We start from the raw sequence: 17473 nt of genomic DNA, 5'->3' as shown, positions 1-17473 counted from the left end.
GGCGGGAGCGCGGGGAGGGGACAGAGGAGGGGCGGCGGGTGGCGGGCTCGACTGCCCCCAGCCAAGGGGCAGCCCCGGGGCCGGGCCCCGCGCGCTCCCGGCCAGCGCGCCCTCGCCAGCTGCGCTTCGAGTTCTGGGCCAGCTCCCCAGAGGCCTAGGCGCCGCCGCCGCGAGGGCGCGGGGCAGACAAAGGAGGCAGACAAAGGCGGGCGCAGCCCAGCAGCCGTGCGGGCACCGGGCGAGGCAGGCCCACTCCTCCCGGTGCGTAAGAGCCGCCTCGGCGCGGCCCAGGGCGCGTGGGACGGGAGGGGCTCCGGCAGCGGTGGCGCATCTGGAGCGGCCCCGCGAAGGGCGGGCGACAAAGGGCCGCGGCGGGGGGTCCTCGGTGAACCCCAACAATGGAGCGAGGCTGCGCGCTCAGCTGCGGCGGCGTCTGGCCGGGCAGGGGCCCGGGGCCGCAAAAGGATTATTCCGCCTAGACTGTCAAAAGGGACGGAAGAAATGCCCAGGGCGGGGGAGGCGGGACGGGGAACGGCGGGGCCTTTGTCGCCGCAGAAAGTGCGCAGAGTGGGCGGGCGGGGTTCTCCGAGAGGTCGCTCCTGGATGTGGGGGTACAAAGGGTCTTCAAAGTGCTACCAGCTCACCTGGGGCGCTGACGGCGCACCTGTGCCCTCTTTCCCGGTAGGGAAGGGAGAAAGACAACCGCCCCAATACACACACACACACACACACACACACACACACACACACACACACGCGGCGCGGCTCTCGCCACGCCCCGTCCAAAGCCGGCCTGAAGCTTCTCAGTCCGGCCCAACCCGGACAAAGCCAGCGCTGGGGCCGGCTCATCCATCACCGCACGGGGCGCCGTGTCCTGACGACCCTGGGAGTCCGGGAATGCTGGGTTATGGGTCCCGTGGCTCCATAACTCACGACGGGGTCGGTGGGGCCACGGACGCTGCAAAGATCAAAGAGCGATGGGGCCGGACTCCCATATGTGGGAAGCAGCGCTCCCACCTGGCGCCCTGAGCTCGCCAGGTGGCTTCCATTTCGACTGTTTTCTTTCTCCAGCGTATGGCAAATTATGAATGAATCTGAGGTTTTAGAACACAGTTCTGCCGTCAGGCTAAATGTCTGTGTTCCTCTTCTGATGCCGTCCCCTATGACCTCGGGCAAGTCGCCTGACCTCTGAGCTCATGATTATACCTAAATCTCAGTGTTCCAGGCTTGAATGCAGTGCCCTGTGTAAGGAGATAACGTTTCTAAGGTCTGGCCCATAGGAAATGCTCCTGAAAAATTAGCTGCCATTGTTACTGTGATATTATTAGCTTGGTGGGCACCAGGATGGACTGATGAGAACACTGGACTGTTTATTCACCGAAAGGTTTGAGTCATCCATCCCATAAATACCTATTGAACACCTACTATGTGCCGGCACCGGAGGTACAGTAGTAAACAACATGGACAAGAATCCCTGCCCCCATGGAGCTCAGATTCTAGTGAAGGAGACAAGATAAGTGAACAAATAAATATAAATGATGTCAGGTGGTGATTAGTGCTATGAAGAAAAGTAAAGCACATTACAGACAAAGCATGAAGGGACAAGGTGTTGTTTTACATAAAGTTGTTAGGAAAGGCCTCTTCGCTGGGGCAGTCCTTTCGGCAAAGAAAAGGAGGTAATGAGCCACGTGGTTGTGGGCAGAAGACTTGCAAGCAGAAGAGCCAGTGCAAAGGTCCTGGAGCAGGAGTGTGCTTGGTGTGTTTGGGGGAGAAGAGTCAGGCTGGAACAGAGCGAGGTGACATCAGACAGGGAGCTGGGGTAGGACCATGTTGTTACAGGAAAGGGGTCCCGACCCAGACCTCAGGAGAGGGTTCCTGGATCTCGCACAAGAAATAATTCGGGGCGAGTCCATAGAGTAGAAAGTTTATTGAGACAGTAGAGGAATAAAAAGAATGACTACTCCATAGACAGCATAGCACCAAGGGCTGCTGGTTGCCTATTTTTATGGTTATTTCTTGATGATATGCTAAACAAAGGTGGATTATTCATGCTTCCCGCCCCCCGCCCCCACGCCTTTTTTTCTTTTTGAGAGGGAGTCGTGCTCTGTCACCCAGGCTGGAGTGCAGTGGTGCGATCTGAGCTCACTGCAACCTTCACCTCCCAGATTCAAGCAATTCTCCTGCCTCAGCCTCCTGAGTAGCTGGGATTACAGGTGCGCACCACCATGCCTGGCCAACTTTGTATTTTTAGTAGAGATGGGGTTTCACCATGTTGGCCAGGCTGGTCTTGAACTCCTGACCTCAGGTGATCCACCTGCCTCAGCCTCCCAAAGTGCTGGGATTACAGGCGCGAGCCACAGAGCCCAGCCCCTTTTTTTTTTTTGAGACAGTCTCACTTTGTTGCCCAGGCTGGTATAGTGGTGCAATCTTGGCTCAGTGCAACCTCTGCCTCCCAGGTTCAAGCGATTCTCATGCCTCAGCCTCCCAGTTAGCTGAGGTTACAGGGACACACCACCATGCCCAGCTAATTTTTTGTATTTTTAGTAGAGACAGGGTTTCGCCATGTTGCCCAGGCTGGTCTTGAACTCCTGACCTCAGGCAATCTGCCTGCCTCGGCCTCCCAAAGTGCTAGGGTTACAGGGGTGAGCCACTGTGCCTGGCCTTTGCTTCCCCTTTTTAGACCATATAGGGTAACGTCCTGATGTTGCCATGGCATTTGCAAACTGTCATGGCACTGGTGGGAGTGGAGCAGTGAGGACGACCAGAGGTTGCTCTCATGGCCATCTTGGTTTTGGTGGGTTTTGACAGCCTTCCTTCCTGCAAACTGTTTTATCAGCAAGGTCTTTATGACCTGTATCTTGTGCTGATCTCCTGTCTCATGCTGTGACTTAGAATGCCTTAGCCATCTGGGAATATGGCCCAGTAAGTCTCAACCTCATTTTACCCAGCCCCCACTCAAGATGGGGTTGCTCTGGTTCAGACACCTCTAACAATGTGAGCCTGCAAAGGCCACGGGGAGGACTTGGGCTGTTTAGAGGGACCGTGAGCAGAGCAGAGACATGATCTGACTTAGGTTTTTAGCAGGTTTGCTAATTCCTTTTTCTTTTCCTTTTTTTTTTTTTTTTGAGATGGAGTCTTGCTCTGTTGTCTAGGCTGGAGTGCAGTGGTGTGATTGTGGCTCACTGCAACCTCTGCCTCCCGGGTTCAAGTGATTCGCCTGCCTCAGTTTCCCAAGTAGCAGTGACAACAGGCGCGTGCCACCACGCCTGGCTAATTGTTTGTATTTTTAGTAGAGACAGGGTTTCCCCATGTTAGCCAGGATGATCTCGATATCCTGACCTTAGGTGATTCGCCGGCCTTGGCCTCCCAAAGTGCTGGGATTACACCACGTTTGCTGATTCCTAAGGTTGGGAGTAGTTTGCAGTGGGACAAGGGTGAAAGCAAGAGACCAGCTAAGGACTGTGGCAGAGAAGAGATGATGGTCACCTGGGCCTGGGAGAGGGGGCAGTGTGCAGCGGGCATGGATAGCGGGCATGCATCGCCAAGGATAGAGCTGTGGCCCAGCATTCATGAGCCAGGAGAAAAACCTTGGAGTCTCTGGTTCAAATGTTGCTGCTGTGGCTGTGCCCTGGCTGGGTGATCTTCCGATGTCCTTGGACCTGGGGTTACACAATATGAAAAGGTGGATGTTAGGAGAGGCCTGGACTCCTATCCCATCCAGGTTATGATGACTTTAGGGCCTCAGTTTCCTTGTCTGTAAAATGAGGTACTTGAGGCACCAAAGTAGGCTCCAATATTCATCAGCTGATGACTGGATAAGCAGATGCGGTCTATCCATACACGGGAGTATTTTGGTTCTACGAAGGAATGAAGTATCAATATATGATTCGACCTGGATGAATCTTGAAAACATTATGCTAAGTGGAACAAGCCAGACATAAAAGACCATATTTTGTACAATTACATTTATATGAAATGTTCCGTATTGGCAAGTCCAGGTCAGGCGCAGTGGCTCATGCCTGTAATCCTAGCACTTTGAGAGGGTGAGGCAGGAGGACCTCTTGAAGCCTGGAGTTGGAGACCAGCCTGGCAACATAGTGAGACCCCTTCTCTACAGAAAATTTTAAAAATTAGTCTGGGCGTGGTGGCTCATGCCTGTCATCCCAACACTTTGGGAGGCCAAGGTGGGTGGGTCACCTGAGGTCAGGAGTTCAAGACCAGCCTGGCCAATATGGCAAAACCTCATCTCTACTAAAAATTTAAAAATTAGCCAAGCATGATGGAGGGCGCCTGTAGTCCCAGCTACTCAGGAGGCTCAGGCAGGAGAATCGCTTGAACCGGGGAGGCGGAGATTTCATTGAGCTAAGATTGCACCACTGCACTCCAGCCTGGGTGGCAGAGAGAGACTCCGTCTCAAAAAATAAATAAATAAAATAAAAATTAGCTGGGTGTGATGGTGCACACCTGCAGCCTCAGCTATTGGAGAGGCTGAGGTGGGAGGATCGCTTGAGCCCAGGAGATTGAGACTTCAGTGAGCTGCGATTGCATCACTGCACTCCAGCCTAGGTGACAGAGTGAGACCCTGTCTCCAAAAAATAAAATAAAAAAATTGGACAGTCCATAGAACAGAAAGTAGATGAGTGGTTTCGGAATTGATGTACCTGGCAGCACACTTTGGGCATGAACAACCCTTCTCAAGACATCAGGAGTGATGAAAATGTTCCGAATTAGAGAGTAGCAATGTACAACATTGGGACTATACTAAAAACCACTGAACTGCACCCAGTGAAAAGGTGAACTTTATGGTTTGTGAATTATATCTCCACAGAGAAGTTTTTTTTTTTTTTTAAAGTGGCAGTTGAGCTGGATCAAAAGTTCTTACCTTGTGGCCCAGGATGGCTTCAGAATATGTCTGGACACTCCTGATGTTGTGTAAGACATTTAGTGTCTCTGGGTCGGGTGTAGTGGCTGAAGCCTGTAATCCCAACACTTTGGCAGGCAGAGGCGGGCACATCACTTGGGGTCAGGAGTTCGAGGCCAGCCTGGCCAACATGGTGAAACCCCATCTGTACTAAAAGTACAAAAAATTTAGCTAGGCGTGGTGGCGCATGCCTGTAGTCCCAGCTACTCGGGAGGCCGCGGCAGGAGAATCGCTTGAACCAAGGAGGTGGAGGTTGCAGTGAGCCAAGATCATGTCAATGCACTCCAGCCTGGGCGACAAGAGTGAGACTCTATCTCAAAAAAAAAAAAAAAAAAGTAAAAGAAAAAGACATTTTGTGTGTCTGGGTAGAAGCCCAAAGTTTAAGAACATATGACTAGGCTAGGCGCGGTGGCTCACGCCAGTAATCCCAGAGCTTTGGGAGGCTGAGGCAAGAATTCTGGAGGCCAAGTGTTGAAGACCAGCCTGGGTAACACAGCGAGACCCTGTCTCTATGAAAAAAGAGCAGATGATCAGTAAGGTCCCCCGACCACTGAGGGGTCAGCAACACTGGGAATCAGTAGAACCCCACAGAGGGAATGGTGGGTGAGGGCTTTGCTCTGGCTGAAGTGTTGGAATCCATCTCAGGTCAGCAGTGAACCCCGGGATCTGGGACAGCTGTCCAGGTCAGGCCTCACGCCAGAAGGCAGATGAGAGCGGAGAGGAGCTGTCAGCAGGAAGTCCTTGTCTTTAGGCATCTTGTTCCGTGATGATGCGTGTCGTCCCTAGGGCACCTTGGGAGTTGCCTGCTGCCTTGGGAAATGGAAATGGAGCTATAGGGATGCCGCTAAGGATGATTTGGATGGGGTTTTGAAAAGTGTGACAGCTTGTCCAGAGTGTTTGTTCTGGGGGCTTAAATAGTGTATATAGACCTTAATATCATTGTCATGACAGTCATTAATTGAGCATTTATGTGCCAGGCCTTGTGAACTTTGTTTATTTTTTGAGACAGGGTCTCACTTTATCACCCAGGTTGGAGTGCAGTGGCACAAACATGGCTCACTGCAGCCTTGATTTCCTGGGCTCAAGTGATCCTCCCACCTCAGCCCCCTAAGTAGCTGGGACTACAGGTGCACACCACCATGCTCAGCTAATTTTTATATTTTTTGTAGAGTTTTTGCCACGTTGCCCAGGCTGGTCTCGAACTCCTGAGCTCAAGTGGTCCGTCCACCTTGGCCTTCCAAAAAGCTGAGATTATAGGTGTGAGCCACCATGCCTGGCATTGTGCGCTTTATATTCTTTATAAACATGAACATGGACATAAACATTTGCTCTTTGCTCAATCCTATGAAATTGGAACTACCATTATGCCATTTTACAGATGAGCAAACTGAGATTCAGAGAAAGAAGGGCCCACACCTGGTTAATGGGCAGTGTTTGGGAGAGAAGCAGCAGGTTGGACACATGAGCAGGCCCAGTGGGTGCTGGGGACACCACTGGGAACATGCCACAGCCCTTGCTTTTGTTTTTGAAAATAGCTTTTCTCTGCATAGCATCACCCATAGCTCAGGCACTGAAGTCGATGTGTTTTGCTCCTCATCCAGACTCAGTTGGGATTCAAGTCAGGCAAGTGGTAATGAGCCACTGTCCACCATCATTTCATTCCTCTGTCATTCATTCTTTCATTCACTCATTTGACACACATTCGCTGAGAACCTGAATTCGGGCTGGGCATGGTGGCTCAAGCCTGTAATCTCAGCATTTTGGGAGGCTGAGGCAGGAGGATCACTTGAGCCCAGGAGTTCGAGACCAGCCTAGGCAACATGGTGAGACCCTGCCTCTGCAAAAAAATTGAAAAATCAGCCAGGTAAGGTGGTGCACACCTGTAATCCTAGCTACTCAGGAGGCTGAGGTAGGAGGATCCCTTGAGCCCAGGAGTTTCAGGCTGTAGTGAGCTATGATTGCTCCACTGCACTCTAGCCTGGGTGACAAGGAGAGACCCTGTCTATGGAAAAAAAAAAAAAAAAAGAGAGAGGGAATCTGAATTTGGCCAGGCACTGTACTGAAATAATGAATGAGGCTGGGTCCCTGCCCAGGAGCATTGCAATTGGATGGGCCCCTGAGCAACAGGATATCAGGAGATTGTCACTAGGCTATGTGTGGCTCACTCTGTATGTCCCTCGTACCCCATGTGATTGGTGTCCTGGGAGCCTTAAGCAGGGTGGGAGAGATGATTCATTCTGCCATCAGCCTGGTGGGGATGGAAGGGGGTCTTGGAATCATCTTAGGAGTCTGGAAATCTCATTGCTTGGTTCACTCACTGTGTGTTTGTTCCATAAACCCCAGCAGTCCTCCTCTGCCGGTGCAGGTCTTCCTCTTTGCTGGGCTGGTGCTCACAGCTCACCTTCTCAGTTTCCATTTCAATGTCTCTTGGGAGTGATTTTCTCTCCGTCCCCATCACAGATCCTCAGGGACCTGCTCTAGTTGGCAAATAAGTTCTTGCTCCCCCTAAACACCCATCCTTCCTTCCCAGCTGTCCTCCTACATATTGTCATTATGGTGAAAAATATGCAAATAACTTTGAACAACAGTCTCCCAGCAGACGGATGTTCAAAAATGTAATAAATTAACCCCATAATGTAATCTGGATCCCGCGACCATCCATCATGCTGATGCGATTAAGATATGCAAAACCAGATGCTGAAGAGTGCATGGATGGAGTGTTGGCAGATCTCTCCGGATGGGCCCATGCTGATTCGGCCCCCTGCCCCTGCCCCCCCCCCCCCCATGGAACCTGAGGCCATCAAAGGTTTAGGGAACATCTGTCTGACCTGTTCATTTCACTAATGAGACTGAAGCCTTTTGGGGGTTTGGGGTCAGATCGGTTTGAATCCCTCCCCATCTGCTTCCTAACCCACCTTCCTTCTGTTTGTGATTGGATCTGAACCCAAGGCCCCAAACCCATACTTTTTTTTTTTTTTGAGATGAAGTTTTCGCTCTTGTTGCCCAGGCTGGAGTGCAATGGTGCGATCTCAGCTCACCACAACCTCCGCCTCCCAGGTTCAAGCGATTGTCCTGCCTCAGCCTCCGAGTAGCTGGGATTACAGGCATGCGCCCCTACGCCTGGCTAATTTTTTATTTTTAGTAGAGATGGGGTTTCTCCATGTTGGTCAGGTTGATCTCGAACTCCTGACCTCAGGTGATCCACCAGCCTCAGCCTCCCAAAGTGCTGGGATTACAGGCGTGAGCCACCCACCGCGCCCAGCTGACATTTTTTTTTTTAATTGCAATAATTTTTGGTTACGTGGGTAAGTTGTTTAGTGGTGACTGCTGAGATTTTGGTGCACCCGTCACCTGAGCAGTGTACACTGTACCCAGTATGTAGTCTTTTGTCCCTCACCTTCTCACCCTTCCCCGAGAGTCCCCAAAGTCCAATATATCATTCCTATGCCTTTGCATCGTCATAGGTTAACTCCCACTTACAAGTGAGAACATACGATATTTGCAAACCCAGATATTTTTATCCACAGGTTTCTAGTTGACAGGGTGGGTACTCCAGTGTCAAAAGCTGTTGGGACCTCAGTTTCCCCAAGGAAAAATGAGGGTTGAGTTTATGTCCCCCAAGATTTTTCTGACGTTCTTAGCTCTGTGTGTCAGGAGTTCTATGGGTGGCTTGTATTGTGTCTTTTCAGGGCAGAGGGCTGGGGCTGGGAGCCCATGGAGGGAGGGCTTGACTTGAGCCCCAGTGCCCCTCACACTGTGTCCTGAAGGCCATCCCACAGGAGTCACTTGTCTCTCAGTTTCCCCACCCCAGGCCCCAGTCCGAAGGGCTCCTTTGCAAGGAGTTGCTCCCTATGACTGCCACTGCCTGTCACCAATGCAAAAGCAGCTTAAGCAGCCTCCAGAGAGGGAAAGGAAAGACCCTTGCTTTTCCCAAGTTCTGCAATGAGTCAGTCTCAAGGAGCCACGGGACTCTGTCTATAAGCCAGTGAGCTGCTTGGCCAGCTCTGTGTGGAAATGGCATGATGTGGGCAGGATCCCCACGTCCTGAGAAGGGTTGCTGTGCTCAGAATGTGCTGCCAAGTGCACCAGTTCCTAAAACAAAATCATCCATCCCTTTGGATGGATGATTTTACATCACAATTTTACAAAATGCATCGCATTTTTACAAAATGCAGATATTCTGTCTCTGGGAACAGTCCAAACCTCTGTGATGATTCCCACACTTTGCTGGGCATCCGGGCCCCTGGGGAGCTTGTTAAAGGGCCAGTGCCCTGCTGTGCACCCCACCTCGATCAGGTTGCTCTGGGCAGCAGGGCAGTTGTGATTAATGGGCTCCTGGGGGATTCTGATGCAGATTTCCTAGGACTGCATTTGAAGAAATGTTTTGCTGACATTCCTAGCTTAATGGGTTACTTACAGGTTACTTTTTCTCTCCCCATTAGAAGTCTGGAAATGCAGGTTTGAAGGCATCAGGGGGCGGGGGGAGGGATCCAGGTCTATAATGAGCTGTAAACGATAAACGAGTCTGGCTAGATCTGTGTCCAAACAGATGGATGAGACTAACAAGCTCTTACATCCCTGGAGGTCACAGACAAAGTCCTCTTGGCTTCTGGTCCTGACTTGTTGCCCACTAACTCCGTAGCTGCTTCTCAGATCTTAGTTTTCTCACTTGTAAAATAAGGGGGCTGTAAATAAGTGGAAGCCCTGGTGTCAGAAGAGGCATCAGAGCTGGGTTTGTATTCCCACTGTGTGATTTTGGCGAATTAGAGAACGTTTCTGGGCCTGTTTAACCATCTGTAAAGTGGGGCTATAAAATGGAGACTTAGCTGCTAGGGTTAATGAGGGAATTAACGGAATCAGTGTTTGACACATAAGAAGTGCTCGATGTTAGTCATTATTTTTTATTATTTTAATAATATCATCTCTGAGGGCCCTTTCAGGACTTCCAGACCGAGTCCACGCCCCTGGGGGACTTCGGAGCAGTAAAATGTAGTGGCAGGAGGCACCTCGGCCATCAGCCACCCCACCAGCTGGGAGACGCGGGCAGGTTATTCACCCTTCTGCACCTCGTTTGACTTATCTGTATAAAGGGAACAGTCACAGTAACTGCCTCATGGAGTTACTCCGAGGACTTAGATAATCCACGGACACACTTAGCCCAGTGCCCAGCACTCGGCTGGAGCTCCATAAAGGTCAGCTATTGTTATGAAGCGTAGGGCGGGGAGGGTTCATCCTCTTGGGCGGTCGGGCCAGGCTGCATTTACGTACCCGGTGGGGGCGGAGCAGGGGCGACGCCGGTGCACGCCCTCTTTTTTTTATTTTTAAAATTTCACCCGGGACTTGACAACCAGTACAACCCTGTCCTCCCCTGTTCCCGCCCCCGAGCCAGAGGATTCGCTTTTGGGTGGGCAGCTGCAGGGATGTGACTCGGGCTAGCTCAGATGTGGCTGCCGTTAGTCCCCAGCCGCGCCCTCCCCCGGCCCTCCCCAGCCCTCTTCCGGCGCCTGCTAAAGCGAGAGAAATGCCCTCGGGGGAAGATATGTAGCGATCCAATGGAACGTGGAGATCAACATTGTGTTTTCTTCGCGCTCACCCAAGGTTGAAGGGAGGTGGCGGCGCGGGTCTCAGGCCCTCGCCGACGCCGAGGCTCGGCCCCTGCCCCCAGGAGCCCGGCCCCCGCAGCGGAACCGCCCTGTGCGAGGCCGGGTTTGGGCGGTGCGGGAACGGGCGTGGCCTGGCCTGGGCGGGGCGGGCGCTAGGACCCGCCGGAGCGCCGTGAACGTCACCGAGCGGCGCCGAGGTCCCGGGTTGAGCGGGAGGCGCGATCGGTCCGGTCGGTGGCTCCCCGCGGCGGGGCCGGGCCCGATCTCCGGCAGGAACCGAGCTCAGAGGCGGTACTGGGGGAGGGGAGAGGGGGCGGGATTCCCGCTGGGAGGGATCCGGCGGAGCAGGGGGCGGAGTCTTATTCCAACCCAGCTTCGCTTTCCGCTTGTCCCGCTCTGCGCTCCCGGCCCTGCGCATCCAGCTGTTTCCCTCTGCGTCCCCGGCCCTGCCCTTTTCCGGGGCACAGCTGTGGTCTTTACACCCCCCCGAGACAGCAGGGCGAGGGGGCGCGGGCGGCCAGTGGATAGAGGCTGATGCCCCCAAGCACAGACGCCAGCGTGGGGGTGGAGGTTCTTCCCAGCTGCCCTGAGCCTGTGCTAAGCGAGAGGTCCTGCCCGAGTTCCCGCAGACTTTGGGGAGGGAAGAGACGGTGGAAGCGAGCGGGTTCTGGGCTCCTGGGTCTCTGAAACTATCCTCTGCCCTTGCCCCAACACTCAGGTAGCGGGAAGGATGACCACGCTCACACGACAAGACCTCAACTTTGGCCAAGGTAGGGAGGCGGGACCTGCGGGCCCGGGGGCGGGGGCGTCTGGGCCGGCGGGCTTCCTCGAGCGCCACCGGCTTTTGCCCCCCTGCAGTGGTGGCCGATGTGCTCTGCGAGTTCCTGGAGGTGGCTGTGCATCTCATCCTCTATGTGCGCGAGGTCTACCCCGTGGGCATCTTCCAGAAACGCAAGAAGTACAACGTGCCGGTCCAGGTGAGGCATGTCCCAGAACCACAGAGTGGGTACAGGGTGGACTTTTAAAAACTCTGGTAGGGCGTGGTGGCTCACGCCTGTAATCCTAGCACTTTGGGAGGCTGAGGCGGGCGGATCACCTGAGGTCAGGAGTTCGAGACCAGCCTGACAACATGGTGAAACCCCGTCTCTACTAAAAATACAAAAATTAGCCGGGCATCGTGGCCAATGCCTGCAATCCAGCTACTCAGGAGGCTGAGGCAGGAGAATCCCTTGAATCCCGGAGGCGGAGGTTGCAGTGAGCCGAGATCCTGCCACTGCACTCCAGCCTGGGTGACAAGAGCGAAACTCCGTCTCAAAAAAAAAAACAACCTCTTCCACTTCAGGCCAAGCCACTTCATTCCGCAGGGCCCTGCCCTTGCCTTCCGGTTCCAAAGTGATGTTGTCTACCCACCCCTCAGAAGGGAGTTCCCCTTGCCAGAAATTAGGGACCAAGCCTGATAAGAGTTATCCTGGGGGTCGCCGGGCGTGGTGGCTCACGCCTGTAATCCGAGCACTTTGGTAGGCTGAGGCGGCCGAATTACTAGGTCAGGAGTTCAAGAAACCAGCCTGACCAGCATGGTGAAATCCTGTCTCTACTAAAAATACAAAAATTAGCCGAGTGTGGTGGTACGCACCTGTAATCCCAGTTACTCAGGAGGCTGAGGCAGGAGAATTGCTTGAACCCGGGAGGCGGAGGTTGCAATGAGCCCAGATTGTGCCACTGCACTCCAGCCTGGGCGACAGAGCAAGACTACGTCTCAAAGAAAAAAAAAAAAAAAGAGTTACTCTGGGGACGTGGTGGCACTTTGAAGGAGCTCCTGAAGCTGGTGAACCTTGGTGTGAGGAGGGTATTTCCTAAAACCTCCAACCCTTCTCCCTACCATTTATCCTAAACTCAATGGGTTAAGGCTAAAAGGCAGACAAAGCAGTGTGCATCGCACTGTAGCTCCAGTCCCTAGGAGTGCCTGTCTCTGGAAGGCACTCAGGAAACACGAGAATAAGTGGTAGAAGCTTAAAGGACATCCAGGTGGTCCCCGCTTCAAGTCCCCATACCACCATTGTTTTCTCACTTCCAGTATGGTATTCAAGACATTACATGAGGTAGTCAGCACTTTATTTTTTTATTTTATATTTTATTTTTTGAGACTGAGTCTCGCTCTGTCGCCCTGGCTGGAGTGCAGTGGCGTGATCTTGGCTCACTGCAACCTCCACCTCCCGGGGTTCAAGTGATTCTCCTGCCTCAGCCTCCCGAGTAGCTGGGATTACAGGCGTTTGCCACCACATCTGGCTAATTTTTGTATTTTTAGTAGAGACAAGGTTTCACGGTGTTGGCCAGGCTGCTCTCGAACTCCTGACCTCCAGTGATCCGCCTGCCTTGGCCTCCCAAAGTGCTGGGATTACAGGTGTGAGCACTTTATTATGAAATAGGTTTTGTGTTAGATAATGTTGCCCAACTGTGGGCTAATGTAAGTGTTTTGAGTGTGTTTAGGTAGGCCTGGCTAAGCTATAATGTTCTGTATGTTACGTGTATTAATTGCATTTTCCACTGGCGATATTTGATGGGTTTATCCAAACACAAACCCATAGTAAGTTGAAGGTCACCTTTAGAGGGAAAAGGAAAAAAAAATTGACATTTACTCACTTTTTCTTTATGATGAAGTGATTGAAGCTCAGAGAAGTTAAGGAATTTGCCTGAGGCCACACAGTTCCTTAGTTCTTAACTTTTGAAATCTGATTACATTTTCCTGGTTCCTTTTTCTGGAAAAATGCGCAAGTGCACAAAGATACAACTTTAGGGACTTTTCAGACTCTGGAGGAGTCCATGGACCCCACATTAAGAACCCCTAATGGTATATTAAATGCTCATATTGGGATTGAGTTCTTATCTTTTTTTTCCTTTGAGACGGAGTCTCGCTTCGTTGCCCAGGCTGGAGTGCAGTGGCTTGATCTCAGCTCACTGCAACCTCCGCCTCCCAGGTTCAAGTGATTCTCCTGCCTCAGCCTCCCAAGTAGCTGGGATTACAGGTGCCACCTCACCTGGCCAATTTTTGTATTTTTAGTAGAGACGGGGTTTTGCCATTTTGGCCAGGCTGGTCTCAAACTCTTGACCTCAGGTGAACCACCCACCTCATCCTCTCAAAGTGCCAGGATTAGAGGAGTGAGCCACTGCGCCCAGCCTGAGTTCTTATCTTCTAACTTCTTTCTCTGTGGATAAATTCACAGTTCTTAGCCTCTTCTTTTTTTTGAGACCAGAGTTTCGCTCTGTTGCCCATGCTGGAGCGCGGTGGCGTGATCTCGGCTCACTGCAACCTCTACCTCCTGGGTTCAAGCGATTCTCCTGCCTCAGCCTCCCAAGTAGCTGGGACTAAGGTGCCCGCCACCATGCCGGGCTAATTTTTGTATTTTTAGTAGAGATGGGGTTTCACCATATTGGCCAGGCTGGTCTCAAGGGGTTTTGCCATATCGGCCAGGCTGGTCTGGAACACCTGACCTTGTGATCCACCCGCCTCGGCCTCCCAAAATGCTGAGATTACAGGCGTGAGCCACTGTGCCCGGCCAGTTCTTAGCCTCTTGAGGGAAAGTGGGGTCTCCTGGGTAGGGAGCCCTGGTGAGCTGCTGGGCCTCTGACCGAAGGCAGACGCGGCCTTGGGCTCCTGGTCGTGTTGGGTGGTTTCCCCATCTGTGCTTTGGGCCTCACCAGCTACATGGTATTGTGTGCAGATGTCCTGCCACCCGGAGCTGAATCAGTATATCCAGGACACGCTGCACTGCGTCAAGCCACTCCTGGAGAAGGTGAGGGTGCACTGGGCTCCCCAGCCACCTCACCCCATGCTCACCCCTGTCCCTCTATGCTCACAGTCCAACTCTGGGATGGGGTGATGGCTAGGACTCTTTGGGGTCTTCATGGCTCCAATACCCAGAAGCCTGTTGCCTGCACTCTGGAGACCATTCCAACCCAGGGGTAGGCCCCAAGGCGTGTGGGCCACGTTCAGGGTGCCTTGGGCCTGGGACCCTGGGTTGGAGCTGGCTCTAAGTAGGGGCTGCCCTGGAGGGTTCAGGGTTCTTCTCACATCCGTCCCCTGTTCTCCACGCTAAACGTTCTGTCTGAGCTGAGCCCCTCAGGGTTTCTTCCCCATCTAGTCCTGATCTCAGACTTCCTGGGACCTTCCCTATGGGGCCCAGGCATTCTCTCAGCCTACACCACTCATGCTGGAGGGTGCCAGCTGCTCAAACCCGCTATCTGGCCTCTTGGGGACCCCCCAGCCTAGCAGCTGAGCAGGGCTGTGAGTGGGCCGTTTCCCCTCCTTCCTTGGGCGTGGGGGTGGAGGCGGGTGGTGGAGTGGGGGTGGGGTGCTTGGCTCTGCAGTGGGGGTTCCTCTCTTTGCAGAATGATGTGGAGAAAGTGGTGGTGGTGATTTTGGATAAAGAGCACCGCCCAGTGGAGAAATTCGTCTTTGAGATCACCCAGCCTCCACTGCTGTCCATCAGGTGGGCTGCCCCTGCCCCTCGCCCACTAGCTGGCATCAAGTCTGTCTCTGGCAACACACCCACCCCTTTAAGGTGGCCTTTGAATACCTTGGTAAAGGCCTGGGAGGAGAAAGGGCAAGACGCGTGAGCCTGACGAGGGGATAGCCTGTGAGCAGCTGAGATGGGTCCAGAGAGATGACATGAGCTACCCAGGGTCACCTGGGTGGGGGCAGAGCCCAGGACACAGAACCAGTTTTCTGACTCCCCAGGCAAGTGTCCAGTCAACTCGAAGTTGACCTCGGGCACATGTGTTGGTCAGCTGCATGCTTCCAATGGTGAGGTCAGGGCACTGGAATCTGGCACCAACCTGTCCCCATGGGCTGTGTGGCCTTAGGCAAGCCCTTTCCCCTCCTGGCTTGGTGTCCTGGTTCTTGGGCCTGGCTGCACATTAAAACCACCTAGGGAGGCCTCCTCAGGCCACCCCTACCTCCCCTGTCCCCTGCTCCCCCGCCAAATTCTGACTTTGTCTGGGGTGGGGCTGGGCATTTCTTTTAAACTCCCTTGCTGGTTTGCATTGTATGGACCAGACAGGGAGCTGGGTCCTAGGCATGCAGCACTCTCACAGGCACTGGAGGGGATTCTGTACCCCAGGTCTGCATCCAGGCTTGATGCCTGTGGTGGAGGGGAGGGCGCCAGTGTGACGGGAAGACCTCCTCTCACTCCCAGCTCAGACTCCCTGTTGTCTCATGTGGAGCAACTGCTCCGGGCCTTCATCCTGAAGATCAGCGTGTGCGATGCCGTCCTGGACCACAACCCCCCAGGTGTGTCCACTCCCCACCCTCTCTTCCCTTGGCGTTTCCATGGTTATCTCGGGTTGGTCTGTGTTCCCAGGTCCATGTTTGGCTGTTCTGAGACTCATCTCTTCCTAACCCTGAGAGTCCACCTCCTCTGGGAAGCTTCCCTGATTGATTCTACCTGGCTTCCATCTCCCTATTGACTGGGGCTTTTCTTAGCATTTGCTTTGCCATCTGCTCTGGGGGTGCTGCCGAGCCAGCAAGGGAAGTGGGAAGAGGCTGGGCCCAGTCGCTGGCACCAGGGCGGCAGGGGAGCCTCCACCAACCTCTTGCCTCTCCAGGCTGTACCTTCACAGTCCTGGTGCACACGAGAGAAGCCGCCACTCGCAACATGGAGAAGATCCAGGTCATCAAGGTGAGATGAGATGGGTCTGGGTCTGGGCACAGGCTCTAGAAACATGATGTCGCAGTTCCAGGCAGGCAGGGGCATTGCCTGTGGCCAGCCACCCATTACATTGGTGCGGCAGCGCCTGGCACCCAGCAGCTCCTCAGGCCTGGCCACTGCTCCATCTGGGCACTTGGGGCAGTGAGGAGCCCAGGTGGAGCCACCTACTGGGGCCCCCGGCCCATCCTGGCTCTTCTGAAGTGGGGGCTCTCCAGGGAGGGGTCCTAGCCCACCAGGTTCGGCGTTGGTGCCTGGGGCTTGTTTGTCACTTGGGTTCTATGGACTTGGCCTCTGTGGGGGATGGGGGGTCCTGGGTTCTGCATCACCAAAAGCTTCCTAGTGATTCTGAGGCTCAGGTTGGAGGCCCCTGGTCTGGAGTGGGAGGGACAGCAAAGTGAGGGCAGGCCAGGGCCCAGCCCCGTCACCCCCCGACCTTTGTCTCCTCCCTAGGATTTCCCCTGGATCCTGGCGGATGAGCAGGATGTCCACATGCATGACCCCCGGCTGATACCACTAAAAACCATGACGTCGGACATTTTAAAGGTGAGCTTCATGGGGACCTGGGAAGCTTTATTTAGGGGCTGCTTATGAAGTGAGGCCCGGCGCTGAGGTCTTACTAGAGGGCTTGCAGGAGAGAATGAGGGAATGCCTGGTGGAAGGCTCCTCCCATCTCTACTCTTCTCCACCTCGGCTATGGCCATGAGGCCCCACCCTTGGTGGAGATCTGCCCATCAGGGGCTTCTGTGTCCTCCAGCAGGGATGCCCTGGCTGTCTTGCTGACTGTGGCTGTTTGCTTGTGTCCATCAGATGCAGCTTTACGTGGAAGAGCGCGCTCATAAAGGCAGCTGAGGGGGCACCTGCCACCCCACTGATGCCCGAACTGTCAGACTTTGGGGGATCCCCGCCTAGGCAGTGCTGCATGGCTGCCCTGATTCCAAGTGCTCTTATTGCCTGTGTGTGTGGATCGCCCGCCCCAGCCCGGGGCCGCTCAGGTCTGCTTGGAGGATGCCTCCCCAAGGAAGGCAGTGAAGGATGCCGCAAGCTCAACTTCTCAGCCTCCTGGGGTTCCGCCGGCCAACACTGTCTGTCTCAAGTACTGTGCTGTGAGTTGTTTCAATAAAGGGGCCCCAAAGGCTGGGCTGAGCTGAGCCGTCATTAATTGGAGTGGGAGGGACAGGTATGGCCAGGGTAACGTGGGGGAGGGGCTGCTTCTCCACCAAAATGCCAGGGACCCCCTCTCCCCA

General features: G+C 53.9%; 1 protein-coding gene across 3 annotated transcripts; it reads left to right on the top strand.

Annotated features, from left to right (window-relative positions):
- Window positions 1-40: 40 nt before the first annotated feature.
- Window positions 41-17372, top strand: MAD2L2 (mitotic arrest deficient 2 like 2). Of its 3 annotated transcripts, none has more exons than XM_030805176.1 (9): window positions 41-261; window positions 11243-11294; window positions 11383-11501; window positions 14244-14315; window positions 14911-15011; window positions 15717-15811; window positions 16126-16199; window positions 16680-16772; window positions 17037-17372. In XM_030805176.1, the coding sequence occupies exons 2-9, from the start codon at window positions 11255-11257 to the stop codon at window positions 17076-17078; spliced, it is 636 nt and encodes a 211-aa protein (XP_030661036.1). In that variant the 5' UTR covers window positions 41-261; window positions 11243-11254; the 3' UTR covers window positions 17079-17372. The 3 variants fall into 3 exon arrangements, with proteins under 3 accessions (XP_030661036.1, XP_030661035.1, XP_030661037.1); XM_030805175.1 differs by lacking the exon at window positions 41-261 and adding an exon at window positions 10518-10815; XM_030805177.1 differs by lacking the exon at window positions 41-261 and adding an exon at window positions 10615-10754.
- The last annotated feature ends 101 nt before the right edge of the window (window positions 17373-17473 follow it).

This window comes from Nomascus leucogenys, chromosome 24 (genome assembly GCF_006542625.1).
Source record: "Nomascus leucogenys isolate Asia chromosome 24, Asia_NLE_v1, whole genome shotgun sequence".
Classification (NCBI taxonomy): domain Eukaryota; kingdom Metazoa; phylum Chordata; class Mammalia; order Primates; family Hylobatidae; genus Nomascus; species Nomascus leucogenys.
This window is presented reverse-complemented; position numbering and strand designations above follow the sequence as displayed.

Bases quoted from the DNA above. Each gene is read 5' to 3' on its own strand.
- MAD2L2 (XM_030805176.1), top strand. From the start codon at position 11,255: ATGACCACGCTCACACGACAAGACCTCAACTTTGGCCAAG. The intron at 16,200-16,679 runs GTGAGATGAGAT...TCTCCTCCCTAG, and splicing joins AGAAGATCCAGGTCATCAAG to GATTTCCCCTGGATCCTGGC. The intron at 16,773-17,036 runs GTGAGCTTCATG...TGTGTCCATCAG, and splicing joins TGACGTCGGACATTTTAAAG to ATGCAGCTTTACGTGGAAGA.